The sequence below is a fragment of the Lytechinus pictus genome, chromosome 6, assembly GCF_037042905.1.
Source record: "Lytechinus pictus isolate F3 Inbred chromosome 6, Lp3.0, whole genome shotgun sequence".
In the NCBI taxonomy this organism is placed as follows: Eukaryota; Metazoa; Echinodermata; class Echinoidea; order Temnopleuroida; family Toxopneustidae; genus Lytechinus; species Lytechinus pictus.
Genome location: NC_087250.1, coordinates 14582069 through 14600894, shown reverse-complemented (window position 1 = coordinate 14600894; position 18826 = coordinate 14582069). Strand labels below are relative to the sequence as shown.

At 36.6% G+C, this 18826-nt stretch overlaps 1 protein-coding gene across 1 annotated transcript; it reads right to left on the bottom strand.

Moving 5' to 3' along the window:
• Positions 1-685: 685 nt before the first annotated feature.
• Positions 686-18712, bottom strand: LOC129263768 (actin-like protein 6B). The gene is made up of 7 exons (XM_064100423.1): positions 18598-18712; positions 12507-12583; positions 9315-9498; positions 8401-8501; positions 7290-7387; positions 3028-3122; positions 686-939 (listed from the first exon to the last, which is right to left on the bottom strand). The coding sequence occupies exons 1-7, from the start codon at positions 18620-18622 to the stop codon at positions 686-688; spliced, it is 834 nt and encodes a 277-aa protein (XP_063956493.1). The 5' UTR covers positions 18623-18712.
• Between the last annotated feature and the right edge of the window lie 114 nt (positions 18713-18826).

The window sequence follows — 18826 nt, the reverse complement described above, 5'->3', positions numbered from 1 at the left end:
TATACTGCTCCCCTGTTACTGGTTGTTTAACACATGTACTGAATGGTTATGAGTAGCAGCAAATGAAATATTAACAATGTTATATACTGCTCCCATGTTACCAGTTGTATGACACACGTAATGAATGGTTATGAGGACCAGCAAATGAAATATTGACCAAATTTATATGCTGCTCCCCTGTTACTAGTTGTTTAACACATGTAATGAATGAGTTTGAGGAGCAGCAAATGAAATATTGACCATATTTGTACGCTGCTCCCCTGTTACTAGTTGTTTAACACATGTAATGAATGGTAATGAGTAGCAGCATATGAAATATTGACCATATTTGTACGCTGCTCCCCTGTTACTAGTTGTTTAACACATGTAATGAATGGTAATGAGTAGCAGCATATGAAATATTGACCATATTTGTACGCTGCTCCCCTGTTACTAGTTGTTTAACACATGTAATGAATGGTAATGAGTAGCAGCATATGAAATATTGACCGTATTATGGCATATTTACATGCTGCTCCCCTGTTCCTGGTTGTTTAACACATGTAATGAATGGTTATGAGTAGCAGCATATGAAATATTGACCGTATATATGCTGCTCCCCTGTTACTAGTTGTTTAACACATGTAATGAATGTTTGTGAGTAGCAGCAAATGAAATATTAACAATATTATATGCTGCTCCCATGTTACCAGTTGTATCGCACACGTAATGAATGGTTATGAGTAGCAGCAAATGAAATATTGACCATATTTATATGCTGCTCCCCTGTTACTGGTTGTTTAACACATGTAATGAATGGTTGTGAGGAGAAGCAAATTAAATAGAGCCTTACCTTCGATGCTATCCTGTAAGCAGGGACCACGTCTATCTTCTCCTCGTCAAAGAACTCTTTACATTGCATGCTTATGAAGTCCCCTCCAAGCGGACTTTTAACAATAGCTGTATAGAATAAAAACATGAATATATTCATTTTTCTAAATATCCAAAGCATGCATATTGATGAATAATCATTATCATGAAATCACATCATTTTTTGTGTGTGTACCAGGGAAAAACTACAAGAGAACTTGGGGCAATTTTTCCCATGAAATGCACAAAAGAGCCATGAAAAATAATTTTAAAAATGCCCAAGAAAATCTTAATTCACTGCAAATTTAGGCAATAGAATGTGAAAAGTACATGTAGCCCTCGAAAATAAAATATTGATTTTCTGTCTGGTGTGTACTTTCATAAAATCATATTTTTGTTAAAAGCTCATCATGCGTACAAAATCTTTTTTTGGGTGGACATTTAACAAGAGCTGTATAGAATAAAATCATAAATATTGATTTTTTTTTGAAATATTGCAAAAATTATGTTAATGAGTGTATTATCATGTACATGTGTAGTCACCTTTTTTGTGAGTGTACAGCGTACATTTAAAATGTCATATGTTTTTGTTACCTCATTGCTTGCTTATGAAGTTTTCTCTTTAATAGTGGAGTTCCAAAAATAGTTGTAATGAATAAAAATATGAATATTTTATTTTTGGAAAAATATTTCAAGAATGCATATTCATGTTAATGAGTATGTAGTCACATTTTGTTGTGTGCAGAAGTCATAATATCATTGTTACATGTCGCTTGTTGCATGCTTATTTGGTTGACTTTTATTGCTGTATTGAATAAAAACATTTTTCATAACTGCAGTCACATTATTTTTTGTGAGTGTGTATATATATCACATTATAAAGTCACGTATTTTGTTAGTTTGAGACTTTGAATACATATCATTAAAATCAAATCAGATGTTTTTTCACAATCAAAGACTTGGCTTGGCTATTTCAAACTATTTTTGTTTGTTTCGAGAGTTATTCATTAAAGGTCAAGTCCACACCAGAAAAATGTTGATTTGAGTAGAGAAAAATCAAACTATCATAACGCTGAAAATTTCATCAAAATCGGATGTAAAATAAGAAAGTTATGACATTTTTAAGTTCCACTTATTTTTCACAAAACAGTGATATGCACAGCTCAGTTGCATGCAAATAAGACAGTCGCTGATGTCCCTCACTCATTATTTGTTTTGTTTTTTATTGTTTGAATTATACAATATTTCATTTTTTACATATTCAACAATAAGGACCAACTTGACTGAGCCATATAGTATTAAACAATGTTAATTCCACATGTTCAGGGCGGTATAAATAGTTTTTTCACTTGACAATGAGGAGAAAATTAGAATATTTCATATTTCACATAATAAAATACAAAAGAAATAGTGAGTGAATGACGTCATCAGTCTCCTCATTTGCATACCGACCACGATGTGCATATAACTATTTTGTGAAATTTAGTAAAACTTTGAAATATCATAACTTTCTTATTTCACATCCGATTTTGATGACATTTTCAGTATTATGCTTGTTGGATTTTTCTCTTTTTATTCAAATCAACTTTTTGTTGGGGTGGACTTGTCCTTTAAGAATGAATGGTTATTCCTGTTCATTATTGATTTTTGTTTTTACTGTGAGTTGATGTGCACATTTCGTGTTGTAGGGCTAGATAGATGTGTGGAGGATCAATGAAGGGGCACACCTGGCCTGTGTCCCCCTCCCTGACCTTTGAGAGCCATAACAAGTATTTGTTAGTAAAATATGTTGTGCATACGGCGCAAGAAAGGACATTTTCTTCTTCTTTTTTTTTTGCTTGTCAAATTTTTCCGGACATATATCACTGTTAATTGGGAGTGACGACCTTTTTTTTTGGAGGGGGGGGGGGGGGCTTGGCTTGTTCATTTTGTTCTGTACAAAAATGCCCCCCCCCAAAAAAAAAAAAAAAAAAAAAAAAAAATTGTGGATCCACCCCCGAGAGAGATATTAGTTGGTACTACAAATTTTTTAATTTGCTTTTTAGCAGTGGTATTTTCTGTTGCGAATTGATTTATATTGGAAGTCCCATTTGCTTATTTTGGGTTAGCAAAAATCTGATTTGATATAGTATAGTGCGAGGCACACATAAAATATCATCTGTAGCTCAAATAACTTACCTGTTTGGTTGACATAGCCTTCATATACAGGCACTGCTGTGGTGTGAGTTGCTCCACTGTCTATTACTAAGCCTGTCGCTCTTCCATTGGCAAAGCTATAAAGTGACTGGTTAAGGAGACTAATTTCATAAACATTCACACAAATAATGATCTGCTTGTTTTCTATAGTGCTCTCTACCTCAACAACAGAAATTTGTCTGTGTTAGTTACAATTTTGATTATCATATATATTCACAGAGTTACAAAGTGGACTTTCTGATTTTTCTATTCATACTTCATAAATATTGAAATATATCAGGAATTATATTCTTTTGTAAAGCTTAACCTAGGAGCTTCAAGCTACTTTATAAGTCCACAGTTCGACCTGCCTTGGAGTATTGTTCACAGATTTGGCATTCATGCTTAAAGGAGAACTATATTGATTATGAATGTGGTCTTATTATATGTCAATGGAAAGATAATGATGTGGGGATTATCAGTGGGTCATTAAAAAATAACGAAAATAATACATAAGGTGAAAATCGCCGATTAAAAAACGCTCAAAATGCCTCTCCGAAATATGCCTCGCATCGGTCTCTGAATTGACTTGAATTTGATGACGTCACTTTCTGTACGAGATGCGTGATTGGCTCTCCCACGTGAAGCTCCACTTGCATGCAAAACCTGTTGCGAGGGTATGTTTTCTCCACACTGTCACTGAATACTTCGATCACGAAATGAAAGAAAACCCAGAATTTTATCTACATGTAGATTTGGATTTTCAAATTGATTATTTTGAAGATGAAGAGAATGATGATGAAATGAACAACAAAGTGACGTAGTTGGAGGTAAATTGGGGGAATTACGCCGATGATGATGAGTCGGACAATTCAACTTGCAACACGATCACATGCCGATTCGCTACCTAACTCATGCAGCTGCTAAGTGCTAGCTACACCGCGCGGGCCAAATTGAATTCATGAAAATGAATTACCACACTGTCCAGACAGAGTCTCTTACCTCTGTGACTATGAAGAAGGAAAATAATGATAAAACTGTACTTACAAACAAGTGAATGTAATCCGAACCTGAAGGCAACTCAACGAATAGCAGCAGACGATATGCACCGACGATAAACTTCATGTGGCTGGGATAGATTGTCACTCGTTCTGTTAGATGTAATTTTTATCTCATTAATTTGACAAAATTACGAAACTCGGGGAATTATTTATCTATATAAAAATATAGTAACATCTCGTATTATCTTTTAAATTACGATAAAATCTTTTAAAAGCTCGAATATGTGATCGTAATCAAAATCACAAACATGCCGTATTGCTTGCTCGCCTTGGCTGAGAGAGAAGATCTATGCACGTGTTGCACAGCTCTCAATCAAGCTACGCATGTTGGGGATCTTTTACATCTAATTTTAATTTACCTCAACGTTTTCCTTCAAAAAACGTTTTATCGTAATTTAAAAATTATACGAGATGTTACTATATTTTTATATAGATAAATAATTCCCCGAGTTTCGTAATTTTGTCAAATTAATGAGATAAAAATTACATCTAACAGAACGAGTGACAATCTATCCCAGCCACATGAAGTTTATCATCGGTGCATATCGTCTGCTGCTATTCGTTGAGTTGATTTGCCTTCAGGTTCGGATTACATTCACTTGTTTGTAAGTACAGTTTTATCATTATTTTCCTTCTTCATAGTCACAGAGGTAAGAGACTCTGTCTGGACAGTGTGGTAATTCATTTTCATGAATTCAATTTGGCCCGCGCGGTGTAGCTAGCACTTAGCAGCTGCATGAGTTAGGTAGCGAATCGGCATGTGATCGTGTTGCAAGTTGAATTGTCCGACTCATCATCATCGGCGTAATTCCCCCAATTTACCTCCAACTACGTCACTTTGTTGTTCACTTCATCATCATTCTCTTCATCTTCAAAATAATCAATTTGAAAATCCAAATCTAGATAAAATTCTGGGTTTTCTTTCATTTCGTGATCGAAGTATTCAGTGACAATGTGGAGAAAACGTACCCTCGCAACAGGTTTTGCATGCAAGTGGAGCTTCACGTGGGAGAGCCAATCACGCCTCTCGTACAGAAAGTGACGTCATAAAAATCCCCAATTTCGCGGACGTAATTCTGCGTGTTTGAAGCATTCAGAGAGAGAACTTTAAACTATCAATTAACTGAGTTCCATCGGTCTCCATGATAAATGATGTACACCATCGTGTTCTCCTTATTTTCTCCTTTGATTTGATATATGATTCTCCATTTTTACGATTTTCAATATATTTCTCCTTTAAAAGAAGGATAAGGCGAAACTCGAGAGAGTCCAAAGAAGAGCTTCAAAAGCAGTTCCGAGTTTACAGGTCAAGAGTTACCCGGAAAAGTTGGCTCAATTAAATTTACCTTCATTATCCTACCGACATCACAGAGCAGATCTTATCCAAGTGTTCCGACTTCCGAATAATTCAAGGGACCGACGATCTTGAGACTTCAAAATTTTTCAAATTTTTCAAATTCAATGAAGACTCCAGAACTAGAGGACATACATGTATATATAAGATAGAGAAAACCCAGAGCAAATACTCGAAAAAGACAAAATTCTTTCTCATATCGAGTAGTATCTGAGTGGAATAACTTGCCAAATCAAGTAGTGAAGAGCACTTCCATAAACTCTTTCAAGTCAAATCTAGAGAAAACTTGGGAGCTCAAAAAGGAAAAATTTAACCCTGACCAATCTTTCACTTGCCCATGCTTTCATACCTTTACCTGCTGAAACCACACATTGCCATATATCCAGTACCAGTCTATCTTCCACTTTACTGACTTCAAGAAATTGGAAGGAGAGGGGCAAACAAGCTTTATAGGTAAAACTTTACGCCCACAACAAGGTATGGTACAGGTATGTGAACTATTGCACATGTATTTGAAGAAAACAATGATTTTATGAGAAAGCCTATAAAATCAAGGTTCATTGTTACTAAATAGTAAATAGTAAATCTAAATGTTGTCATGATAAACTGAAGTCATGAAATCTAATCTAAATCTTAGCACCCCCCCCCCCAAAAAAAAAAATAGAATTAAACTGAAGATCACCAACACAGATAGGCACATGTGGGACAGTTGGGAAAAGATCCAGAACCTGGCTTGAATGCCATGATTATTTTGCCCCTTTTTCAGCAATTTCATATTCTCTACCAGGATCATTTATATTTTATTTCATAGGGTAAGTTCACCCTGAAGAACAAGTTGTTGTAAAAATAGCAGAAAAAATAATAAAAAATATCGGGGAAGGCTTGAGGAAAATCCATTAAAGATTAAGAAAGTTATTAGAATTTTATTTTTTGGGATTTGTGACGTCATAAACAAGCAGTTGCCGCATATGTTATGTAATATATAAAATGCATAAATTTCAATTCTTTAATGTTTCGTGATGACTTATTTTTATTTTACGAACTGGTGTAAAATTATTTTTCTCTTGATATCCTGAAGGTACAGTAAAAACCATTTCAAATTTCCTGAGAAAATGACATTTCAATTGATTCTTCACCATATGATATGTAAGAAAGCTGCTTGCCTATGACGTCACAAATCAAATGATTAAAATTTTGATAACTTCTTTATCTTTGATGGATCTTTCTCAAACCTTTGGCAATATTTTTCATTTTTTTCCCCGCTATTTTTACATTAAATTTTTTTGTCAGGGTGAACTTCCCCTTTAATCACTACTATACAAACACTTGAGCGACAATTCTTTGACTCTGCTCGAACTTATTTTGAGATTGTTACCACAATTCGGTGGATTAACGATACGGTGCGCCATATATCGGTTGGCAGCGGACAGGCTGATTTCTAACTTTTGGGTCGACATCATGCGCAGGATAGGTGCAGCCAGTACATAATGCTGGTGTTAAGATGTTTTATAAAAAATGAAAACCATAAGAAAAGCGGAGGAAGAATTAACCGAAAACTTATAAATTTCCCAAAGAAATCTGCAGCATTTTCTCCTACCTCCTAGACCCTAGTAAACAGCATAATTTTATGCAAACCGGCCGAGCCACATTGGTCTGTGCAGGATAATAGCATGCAGATGTCAACTTTTTCCCATGAGGCCTTGCAAATTTTGGCCTGTCCGCTGCAGTCGATAGGTGGTGCACTGTATTGTGAATCCACCAAATTGAAATTTGTTTCCCTTCTCCGGCATTTCTGATAAAAAAAGATTCATAGGCGCACAAAACACAATCACAAAAGCGTAAAAGGATACGCGGAGAGAACAGGGCTCTTACATAAAAAGAGCGCAGGAATGTTGTACTGCTCAAACATAAGCTCTGTAAGCTTCTCTCTCTTCTGACGAATATTCCACTGAAAAAATAAAACAATGTAAAACAGAAATCATGAAGCTGTGTAGGCGCATTAATGTGGTGCAGAAAAATTTGCCTGAAGAAAGTATCAACCTCACATATCTTTGTTATCATATTGATATGCAAAATCATAAGATCATTAGTATTATTTGATCATATTTCAAGATACAGAACAGAGAGACTTGAAAGAAAAAAGAATTTGCCTTAAAGAATGAGGTCCATTGTTACTTGATGTCAAATTTAAGTATCACTTGAATCTATTATTCTCTGTTATGCTTGTATCGAGTGGATCTTGCTAATAGCAACACTGCAAAGTGCTGGCGCCCTCTATCTTAATTGATGAAAACTAAAAGATTGTTGTTGTGTTATTTGTCTGTTCATAGAGTTGTCAACTGGATCAAGTTCTCATTGCATAAAAGTTACCATTATCATCATTATGGTAACTTTGCCATCCCATGGTAACTTGCATGGAATCCTTGATTCTGATTGGCTGTTGATCATACATGTAATTACCATGGTAGTTACCATTGGATGGCAAAGTTTGCATAAGAGTAACTTTTAAGCAATAAGGCCTGAGATAGCAGTCAGTTTTACTCACTGGAAGTCTGAAAAGAAGTCCCAATGTGCTGAAAAGGGAGGTTATCATGGGCCTGTCTTACAAAGAGTTACAATTGATCCAATCAAACATAACTCTATGGAAATCCATCAGTGTCATAATTATTTCTACAGGAAATTTGCACAATGTCCTTTGTAAACAAAGAGAAGCATAGTGAATTTTCAAGAAAACAATGGATGCATGAATATACACCATAGCTAGAAAATATTTTGAACAAAAATGCATAGTAGATGTTGACATTGTTGGCCATCCATAGTTGTGATTGATCGGATCAATCGCAACTCTTTGTAAGACGGGGCCCAGGAAAAAGCCTGGCCAATGGCATCTGCTAGATGAATCAAAACTTACCCCCCCTCCCCCCAAAAAAAAAATCACTTAAATTGTTTTTTTCTACTTACGGCAGGTTCAGACATGAGCACAGGGTGTAGACTGGGATCAGATTTGATGTACTTCTTATAGGCATGGTCTAAAACAGCTTGAAACATGTCCCAATCTTCAACTAAAATACATATAAACACGAAAGGCATTAATCAATTTATTTTTCACTTCTAATAAACAGAAAAGTAAAGAGGAGCAACATATACAATGACGATATGATGAACAAATAGAGAAGTCATAGTAACACTTAAAGGGTGTTTCAAGAAAATATTTGCAATCAATCGCAAATTACAGTTTACAAGTGATAGATTTATTTATTTATTCATTCAGTCATCTATCTATCTATAATCTATCTATCTATCTATCTATCTATCTATCTATCTATCTATCTATCTATCTATCTATCTATCTATCTATCCATCCATGCATGCATCCATCCATCCATCCATGCATCCATGCATCCATCCATCCATCTATCTATCCATCTATCTATCTATCTATCTATCCTCCATCCATCCATCTATCTATCTATCTATCTATCTATCTATCTATCTATCTATCTATCTATCTATCTATCTATCTATCTATCTATCTATCTATCTATCTATCTATCTATCTATCTATCTATCCTCTCCATCCATCCATCCATCCATCCACCCACCCACCCACCCACCCATCCATCCATCCATCCATCCATCCATCCATCCATCCATCCATCCATCCATCCATCCATCCATCCATCCATCCATCCATCCATCCATCCATCCATCCACCCACCCACCCACCCACCCACCCACCCACCCACCCACCCATCCATCCATTCACTCATTCCAATTTCATTATTCATTTAATTATTTAGTTATTTTTAATTTGATTTATTTTATTTTATTTTATTTTATTTTCATAAATTTTAAGGGGTGAAATGGGTACTTACCCATGCCATCTTTGAGTGGTGTACCCAGCTCCATGCCTTCGCGAACGAACGTGAGATACGGTGTGTCGACAACGTGACGCTTCTTGGTGGCGCCATCTTTGATGATGGGTTGCGTCTGACCGTCGATGTCCATGGATTCCTCATCTTTGCAATCGACTGACCCGATGGTGGTTGGGAATTCAGCCTGCAGGTAGCGTGAAAATGAGAATTCATATTAAATAGGCATATATGTATATATTACAGAATAATAACAACAATAATACTATTGTTATCACTTCGCTTTAGTGCTTAATACATGGTACATCTCCAAGTAATACAGACATCTTGATACCCTGCTCATAAACTATATTACAGATACCTATTACCTGTGTCAGCGGCCACCTGTCTATAGCGGCCACCTGCTTATAGTGGCCACTAAAAATTCCCCCGCAGGAAAGTCATGTGTTGTAGACCCTGTCTATAGTGGCCATCTGTCTAATGCGACCAGTGTCCACTCATTTTGTGTCCCTCAGTCAATATACCACCCTCTATAGTGGCCACTAAGAATCAGCTTCACTCAAACTTTTGACTCTGACAGTAATTGAATTGCTAGTCCTTACACTTGCAGCTGCATCTAAACATGAATCTTACTCTTAAAATAATGATTATACAATCTACTGTACATAAAGTATTTGGTGAATTGCAACTTTATATTTTACAAAATTATCTCCTTAGGGACACATACTGTATGTCCAGTATATTGCACAATATCTACAATACATGGCAAATTCAAGATGGACACCAACCTGTCTACAGTGGCCACTTTTGTTTCCCTTTGGTGGCCACTATACACAGGTTTGACTTGACTGTATACTGAGAACAACATTTCACTTTTATATCGTGCTTAAAATATGGAACGTAAAGTGGTTTACAGATATATTACATGTACTACTCTCGTCATAAACTCATAAAAGGTATTATATGGCAGATAATAATAATGATAATAACAGTATTTTGCTTTTAAATCTCTTAAGTTAATATATGGAACAACGTCTCTTTAGAAGCACTAATACAGATATATTATTACCCTGGTGACCGGATCCTGGCTTGCCCACACACAATGTATGCACTTTCTCTACTGACCTGGGACCATTTGAACAATACATTCAAAATTAAATTGCTCGCCATACTACAGAGGTTTTTGCATCCTAACAGGTATTGATTTAAAGGGATCGTTTAACTTTGTGAGCAGCTGATTTAAAAAATTCTCAAACTGAGTTGAAACGTGCGTATGAGTGCCTGTATTTGTCCTAAAAAAACCTGAAACAGACCACAATACAGGATGAAAAACTCTAATTTAGATACAAGTAGCAATTTATTAGCCTGATTTTGAGAACCGTCTAGTAGACGGTTCAGCTTATGACCAGTTTTCTCCAATTCAAAAAGTCCGTTGGCTATTTTGACTGCCTTCTGTTGTGCGTATCTCTTAACACACACTATTAGCTGCACTGTACATTCAGAGTATACCTTGTACACACTGTATGTACATGTAGGTCATGCTGTGTTAATCTATAATTAATGTGTTGTGGTGCACAGATTCCCTGTATACACATAGTCATTGAAACCAACTCCCAATTATTTCAAACTTTGGTTTACATCTCCAAGGTTTTAAAATTGATCCTGTAAGTATAATACTTTGAAACTGTTGGGATGGTATTTTTACACTATAAGCCTAATGTTTAGCCCATTTTCAGGAACCAGAAGGAGAATTTTTTAATCAGAACAAAGTGAAATGATCACTTTAACACCTGGGAGGGGAGTGGCAAAGCATGGATTGACGCCTTGCCAAAGGACGCTAGGATGTGGTGGGATTCAAAGACACGACCTTCTGACCAGAAGGCAAAATTTAGACCTACTACACCACAAGTGTTCCATGTACAGGGACTATGAGCAGCACTTCAAGGAAACCAAAACCCAAGAAGAGAAGCAACCTTTATATTGAAAAGAGTAAAATGAGAGGAACAATTTATCTCCTCCTGACCTTGACATATGTGGTGTGAATTATATTTTCCCATGACATTTGTTGTGCTCAGAAGGAAGCAAGATGCAATTTGGAAGATAATGAGGAAAATCTGAAAATTTGTGTACAAAACAAATGGAGAGTTGTCCACAAAATCAGCCATTTCAAAGCATATTTGCCAATTTGAGGATCCCCATAGAAAGTACAAGTCTTTTTAAACGTCCATAACTTGCTTATTTCATAATCGATTTTGATGAAACTTTAAAAAAAAAATTCCTTTAATTTTTTTTTACAGTCTGAAGGAAAGATTAAAGTATCTATGGACAAATTATTTCTTTATTATTATTATCCCTTATTCTAATTTGTGTCACTCTTTCGTTGTTACCTTTGATATTTTGTATAGCCTCCTTTTAAACTGTCTTCCGTCTCTCCTTTATATTATAGTTTTGTAATATAGGGGCCTACGTACTGAAACTAAGTTACGGGGGCTTGCCTCTCATACAAGCTTTGCTTTTCTTGGCAAGCCCCTCCGTTCTGTTTTATATAGTCATTATAGTCAAAGTTACTTTAGTTCGCATTAGTTCTCATTGTTTATACCTTATTCCGATTGATGTTGTACTTCAAATTTTACTATGTATTGTTTGATTTTGTTGTGCTTTGTGAACGGAAAATGAATAAATCTAAATCTAAATCTAAATAACCTTTCAATGGTCTATCTACAGTCTTTCATACATGTATCATGCATAACACTGGCGGATGGGGGGGGGGGGGAACCATCCGACCCATGCCTCTCTTTTGAGTGGCATATTACAAATTTGTAATGTAAATTTGTCGTTCTAACACAAGTGTGCCCCCCTTATAAAAATAGGACCTTTTTATTTTTTTTTGCTTGTCAAATTTTTCGTGAACGAAATGACCCTAAATGCAAATGTAACCCATGTAAATTTCATACTCTTTCTCTACAAAGAATGATGTTTAAGGGAGCATTGCAATCAATTAATGAATATTGCAAGTAAAAAAATCCATCTCAAGTGTTTCAAGTGATGACTTGATGAGTCATTTTCTTCTAACGAAAGCATGAATTATTTGAGACAATTTTTTGTGCTAATCTGACAGTCCTCAGTAGAACAAAGTCAAAATGGGTTTTTAAGAGCCATTAATTATAGCTCATGAAATATTTCCTAATGATGTACCTTTGGTGAGTCTTCCCCTGCGTATCCACCCCTCACAGAGTAAGAGCCAACATCGAACACCAAGGCTCCAACCTCATCTGAAAAAAAAATAAAATAAAAACATAAAACATCATATTTAGAGTTTACAACAGTTGTACTTAACAATCTATTAGAGCATAAGTTCAAACAGAATCAGATAAAATGATCATCCATGTGTTTGTGTAATATGTGCCCAATTATTTTGGTGGAAACAATAGTCTTTATTCCGTTGAAATAAGACCTGACAATAGCGAGTTTAATTTAAAAAAAAAAAGAACTAGACAACAAATTTAAAGGCAGCTGGGTATAATCCAACAAAGTAAGCCCATCACCTGAGCTGAGGTAACTTTGGACCAAGACTTGGATTGAACCGGGTATTAATGTTTCACATGAAACAAGTAATATAAGCGCCAGCAGAATTCAAAATTTATTTTCATAGATCTCAAGTAATCAGCTCAAGATTATTAAAACATGCTATGCTTTTTTGCAATAATTTTGTCCTTTCTTTTCACAAAATGAAATTTGCAATTTGAAAGTTGCATTTGCATTGGCTAAATATATTTGTCTATTTTCAAAATTTTGCAATGTTCATTTTCCAATGGAGCGATGTGGCCCAGTGGATTAGTCTTCTGACTTTGAAACAGAGGGTTGTGGGTTCGAATCCCAGCCATGGCGTAATTTCCTTCAGCAAGAAATTCATCCACATTGTGCTGCACTCAACCCAGGTGAGGTGAATGGGTACCTGGTGCTGTAATCTTAGTAATTACGGCTGCCAAGCTACAGCTGGGGTAATAACATATATATATATTATTATTTCCAACTTCCATCTAAATATAATGAGTGGAGCGCCTCTGACAGTCTCGCCTGCATTTCATGATTCAGAGTGCTGACTTTGAAAATGACTATAAAACAATTATTTCCCCAAAACATAATTCATACAATAATATAATACTACGTCCATTGACAATGATATTTGACCTTGATAAAGTGACCTAAGACTTGTGCAAGATGAGCAATGATACTGGATTACCCCAATATGGCCACATTTCAAACCATATCCATAAACTTTCAAAGTTATGATGCAATTAACAATTACCCACAACATGGCCAAAGTTCATCGATCTAAATGTTTTTGGAAAAAAAAAAACGAAAGCAAGGGAGCAAAGCGGCTGAGCTGGTCATTGCAGACGCATATCCAGAGGCGGACTTTTACGAAGTGTGCATTTGAAAAGGAAGGAAAAAAAAAGGGTCACTCATCACGCTTTTTACAGGGTTTGTTATGGGGCCACTGTACAAGGTGCAGCCACAAAAATAGCAGAAGAATTAATTTTAATTTCCGGGGATGCAGCAATATATTTCCAAATTTAACGGGGTTTACCTGCTCCTTCCACCACCCCCTGGATCCGGGGGGGGGGGGGGGGGGGGGGGGGCCACTTACATTGACGAGTGGATACCATGCGCGACCAAAAAAACACGTAAAAAGGATGTCCTTTTCACGATAGGGCACGTTACGTACGTAACGTGATAAGGGTGTCAAAAACACAAAAATAATGAAAAAAGGGTGTCTATTTCGTCAGGAAAATTACGTGTTTAGAGTCGAATTTGCGGGAATGATAAAACAAAATTAAAATGTTTTATAAAGGATGTCCATTTTGCCCCAACACTTCGTGTTTAGAGTCCGATTTGCGCGAGGTGTAGAAGGTGGGGTCGTACTAAACCAAATGAGGTAAAGCCGACGACCGAAGGACCCGTAACAATAAAACATTCCTGTACTTGTTTAGGGGTTCATTTCAGGGAATATTTGCCAAAAGTGTCGTTTTGTTTCCAATACTTTTTAAGGGTAGGGTTTCACACGCCAATACTTGTTAAGGGGTGCATTTTCAGAATATGGAAATTACGTGTTAAGGGTGCTTTTCGAGACCCCATGGTCGCGCATGGTATCCATTCGTGAATGGAAGTGGCCCCCCCGGGCCCTGGATCCATGCCTGACATGTCCAATTAGGGCTTGTTACTCTATCTTCATAAAACTATGATATCATGTCAGAGCAGCGCTGCCCCGTAAGTTATGCATGATCAAATTTCAAATTTTTAATGGTTCATGACTAAAAATGTTCTTCTTTCAGGAGCGGTTGAGATGCATTTTGTCTGTTGATATACATGTAGATCTAAATCTACCATACAGGTACAATAAAACCCATGTTGAATTTTTAAGAAAATGACATTTCATTGAATTTTTTAAATTCACAAAGACACAAGGGATTGGGAAGCTGCTCGCATTTGATTTGACATCACAAATAAAAAGGGGGTAAAATCTTAATAACTTCTTTCTTGGCGGGCCGACCCGGCTGCCACCGATTCCTCTGACGTCCGCACTCACGTCCACACAACTCCACGAAGTCACAGCACCATCACTAACCACCCGCCGCCGACCCGACCGGCGACCGATTCCTCTGACGTCCACATTCTCGCCATAAGTACCCCGCGCTCGTTTAGCGCCCTTCACTCCTGAAGACGGACAGTCAACCTGCCTGAAACGTCAAGCAACCTCTCTTCACTTCATCCTGCTACTTCTCAAACCATCGCTACTCAAGCCATATTCAGCTCATCTCATCTGGTTTACAGTCCTTTTCAGGACTTCACTCACTTTCAAGAAAAGAATACTTCTAATTTTCCATTTCAATCTTTCTGCCTCTATTTCCTTCCCTTCTTCATATTACACATGGTGGACCGTAAACCTTCTCCACATTTCTTAAATCTTTGATAAATTTTCCTCAAACCTTCACCAATTTTTCTTTCTGCTCCTCGTGCTAGATCTAGGTCTATTTTCAAAATAATTATTTTGGTCAGGGAAAATGTCCCCTTCTTAGTTAAAGGGAAATCCAGCCTTGGCCATGAAATGTTGCGTTGGGAAGGAGAAAAATAAATTAAACAGGATGGTGAAAGTTTGAAAGAAATCCGACAAGCAATAAGAAAGTTATAGCTGCTTTAAAATTGAGATCACTAATACTATGTAGATTTCAAATTGGCAACTGGGTAAGTAAATTATGACAAGGGGCAAGGACAACTTTCCCATAGGCCATGTACTTTATTATCAGGGATTTGTGGTTTTCTCCTAAGTACCCGTTCCCCTGGGGCAGTAATCTAAATATAACCCAGGTAGTATATTGTTTTATGTCCTCATGAAAGAAAAATATAATTTGAAATAAAACTTTTGGGAAAAATAACATTTTAGCCATAATATGTATTGGAGTACATGGAAGAGTACTCCTTGCCTTACATCACTATGACATCCCATATGCGGCCAATTTGAAGTCTCCATGGGTATAGTGATTACCGATATTTACAACTTTTAAAAATTCACAACTTTGTTGTTGTTTGTCCAATATTGTTCAAACTTTCACCTATCAACTTGTCTGATTTTCTTTTCCTTATAAAACAAGTTTTTATTTGGGTTGGATTCCCCTTTAAGGATACATTACATTCGCCTAGCCATAACTGTTACATGTCATGATCTGAAAATTTTACTCTTTCCCAAATGGGATTCCCAATAGATGTTTCTTTCTCACTTTTAATTTTTCTACTTCTTTATGAAGGCTGCTCTCTTCTTCAAGTTCTGTCAGTAGAGGCGCACGGCCAATATGGGAGACTCTCTCCAATATGGGAGACAATCTCCCATGTTGGAGACTTGCTTTGCAAAAGAACAAAAGAAACAACACCAACAAAAGTGTAATTATTTCCACCCAAAATTTTGTCTCACTGAGGTCAGAAGCCCATTTGTTTTGTGTGTGGATGACAACAAACATCCTTATCAAAACAAAAGTAGACGGTGAAAAGGGTCATTTTTCATGAGGAATCTACTTATCACATTTTCATTTGTCGCCAAGCTAATCCTTTTGCAGCAAATGTAAACAAAGGAAATTGGTCTCCCAAACTGGAGACTGCCTCTGAAATTGGATACCCAAATCCTTTACAATAAAGTCAAAAGTCTCTGATATTGGAGATAATCAGTCTCCCATATTGGCAGTGCGCCTTTGCCCTTTACTGTCTGTCTGTAACTGTAACTAGTTCTTTCCTCTTTCTTTTCCCCATGCTTTAATTTGTCTTTTATGATGTCCTTAGGAATCTTGGCTTGCATCAGGGTCGGGGGAAGGGGGGGGGGGGGGTGGTGTGGCTTCGGCTCTGGTTACCTCTAGAGCACTCACACATAGTGCGAGGCTGACCGTGACCACAATATTCAAAGAACAAGGTCACGATATAACCTTGTTCTCTCTTGGTTCTCCATGTTTGGCAAAATAAGTTTGGCAATATTTGGCTTATTTTCTTGTTTTCCTTAGAACAAATGCTTGATTGTTTGACATTGTCAGATTCCATTACAGCTAATCATCATATAACATGGCTCTTAAGTTAATTTGATTCTTTTAATTATTTTTTTCTAAATTTAAAATAGAGATTGAAAAATGTAAATTTTCTTGCCATTTTACTTCCCACCAATAGAGGGCGTACACAAAAATACATGTATGCCCAAAATTCAAGTTTTTGAGCGCTCTGGTGAATACAAAAATTATTCCCAAGTTACTAATGAAAAATAAATTGCAACTGTATGGAAATTAGTATTTTGGGTCACAAAAGTGTTATTTATTGATTTTTAAAGTCTGTGTTGTGTACTGCATTAATTGGCATAGAGTAAAGTCCCCAAACATCGGACGGTTCCAAATATAGCGGACGAAAATGACTTCAACTCCCTCTCCATTACTACAGGGACCTGCACTGGCAGGGGACTTGCATGCATAAGATACATGAACATAACCTGCTATTGAACTACACACACACAGTACATGTAGCTCCAAGTTGCTGCTCAAAAAACAAAATATTCCAGGGTTTAAATTCAGGGGTAACATCCATGATCTTGATTTCCAGAGATTCTTATGACCCTCGCTAATTATGGACTCCAAAAGATCGATGACCAAAAAAAATCTCGTGAGGGGGAAGTGATTTCCGCTGGAAATATCGCTGGCGAGATCGCACATGTTCGATCTATTGCAAAAAAAAATCTGCAATGGCCTCAGCGGGGGTTCCTTACGGCGGGAAATTCGACACCCTTCCAAATATGGCACGATCCCAAACATCAGACATACATGTATCGGCTGATTGAATTGGAAATGCGTGCTGTTGAGTTGACGCGCACGCACTCGTTTTCTGAACGAAGTCGCGCGCAACTGAGCGAAGACATCCGATGTTCGGAGCCGAAAGAGGTCCCCTTGGTAAGTAAATTATTATTTACCGATTTCTGTATCAAAATTATTGATAGTAACAATTAAAATCGGCATTTGCGCAGCTTACATAATTTATTTCATCAACAATTAAGCAATTATTTTGGGGTCTAGATCTAGAGCACGATTTAAATCGCGGAAATCGATCGCGGTGCACAAACCACAACTCTACGCATCCGATATTTGGAAACCGCGTCCGATTTCTGAAAAAAAAAAAAGCTTCTGGTAGTAAGTAAATAATTTCCGTTTACAAATACATAATTTTTGGCCTTATCCTGAATTTCTGAAATAAGTCACCTCTCTTCTCGTGTGTGTCAGTGTGTGTGAGCTCGTTGTGTACAAAGTCAATGGGAGAGGAAAGAAGTCACCGCCGCTGACGAAATGAACGGCAGTGAATGGAGTGGTGACTTAAACCAGGATAATGCTTAAATTTGTTCGATTCTAATTTTTTTATGATGATGATTAATAAATAATATTCAACGTCATTGACTTTTGTCATTTGTACGGAAAAATAAACATGATTTTTATTTGATTCAATGATTGTATTTGTTTTGGTCCAATTATGCTTAAGTGTCTGATAGTCCCCCGATATTTGGGCACTTTGAGCAAGTGACCGCGACCGGCTACACACGACAACACACTTCCCATTCACACATGTGCAAAATCCAAAAAATGGCAAAGACCAAAAAACAACAACTTCTTTGTCTTTCGATCAAACGTAGTAACTTCCTTCACTTATATGGCATTAAAAACATTCATAATGAATTAAATAGAAAAAACGAGACGACGTATAAGTAACTCACCTCCACCATAAACTCCACCACTCATCTTTGCGTCGAAAGGGAGAATTTTATCCGAAAATGAGACCTTCGCGATTGGCAAAACCAGAGTTAAAATTGGCAACGTCTAACCCTAAGAAAACGAAAGACGGTCCATAATTTAACTAAATTTTTAAAATATGTAGAAATATAGATCCAATTCTAAAATTAAAAAAAATTATAACGTAGTTTAATATTAGCAGTAAAGAATCAA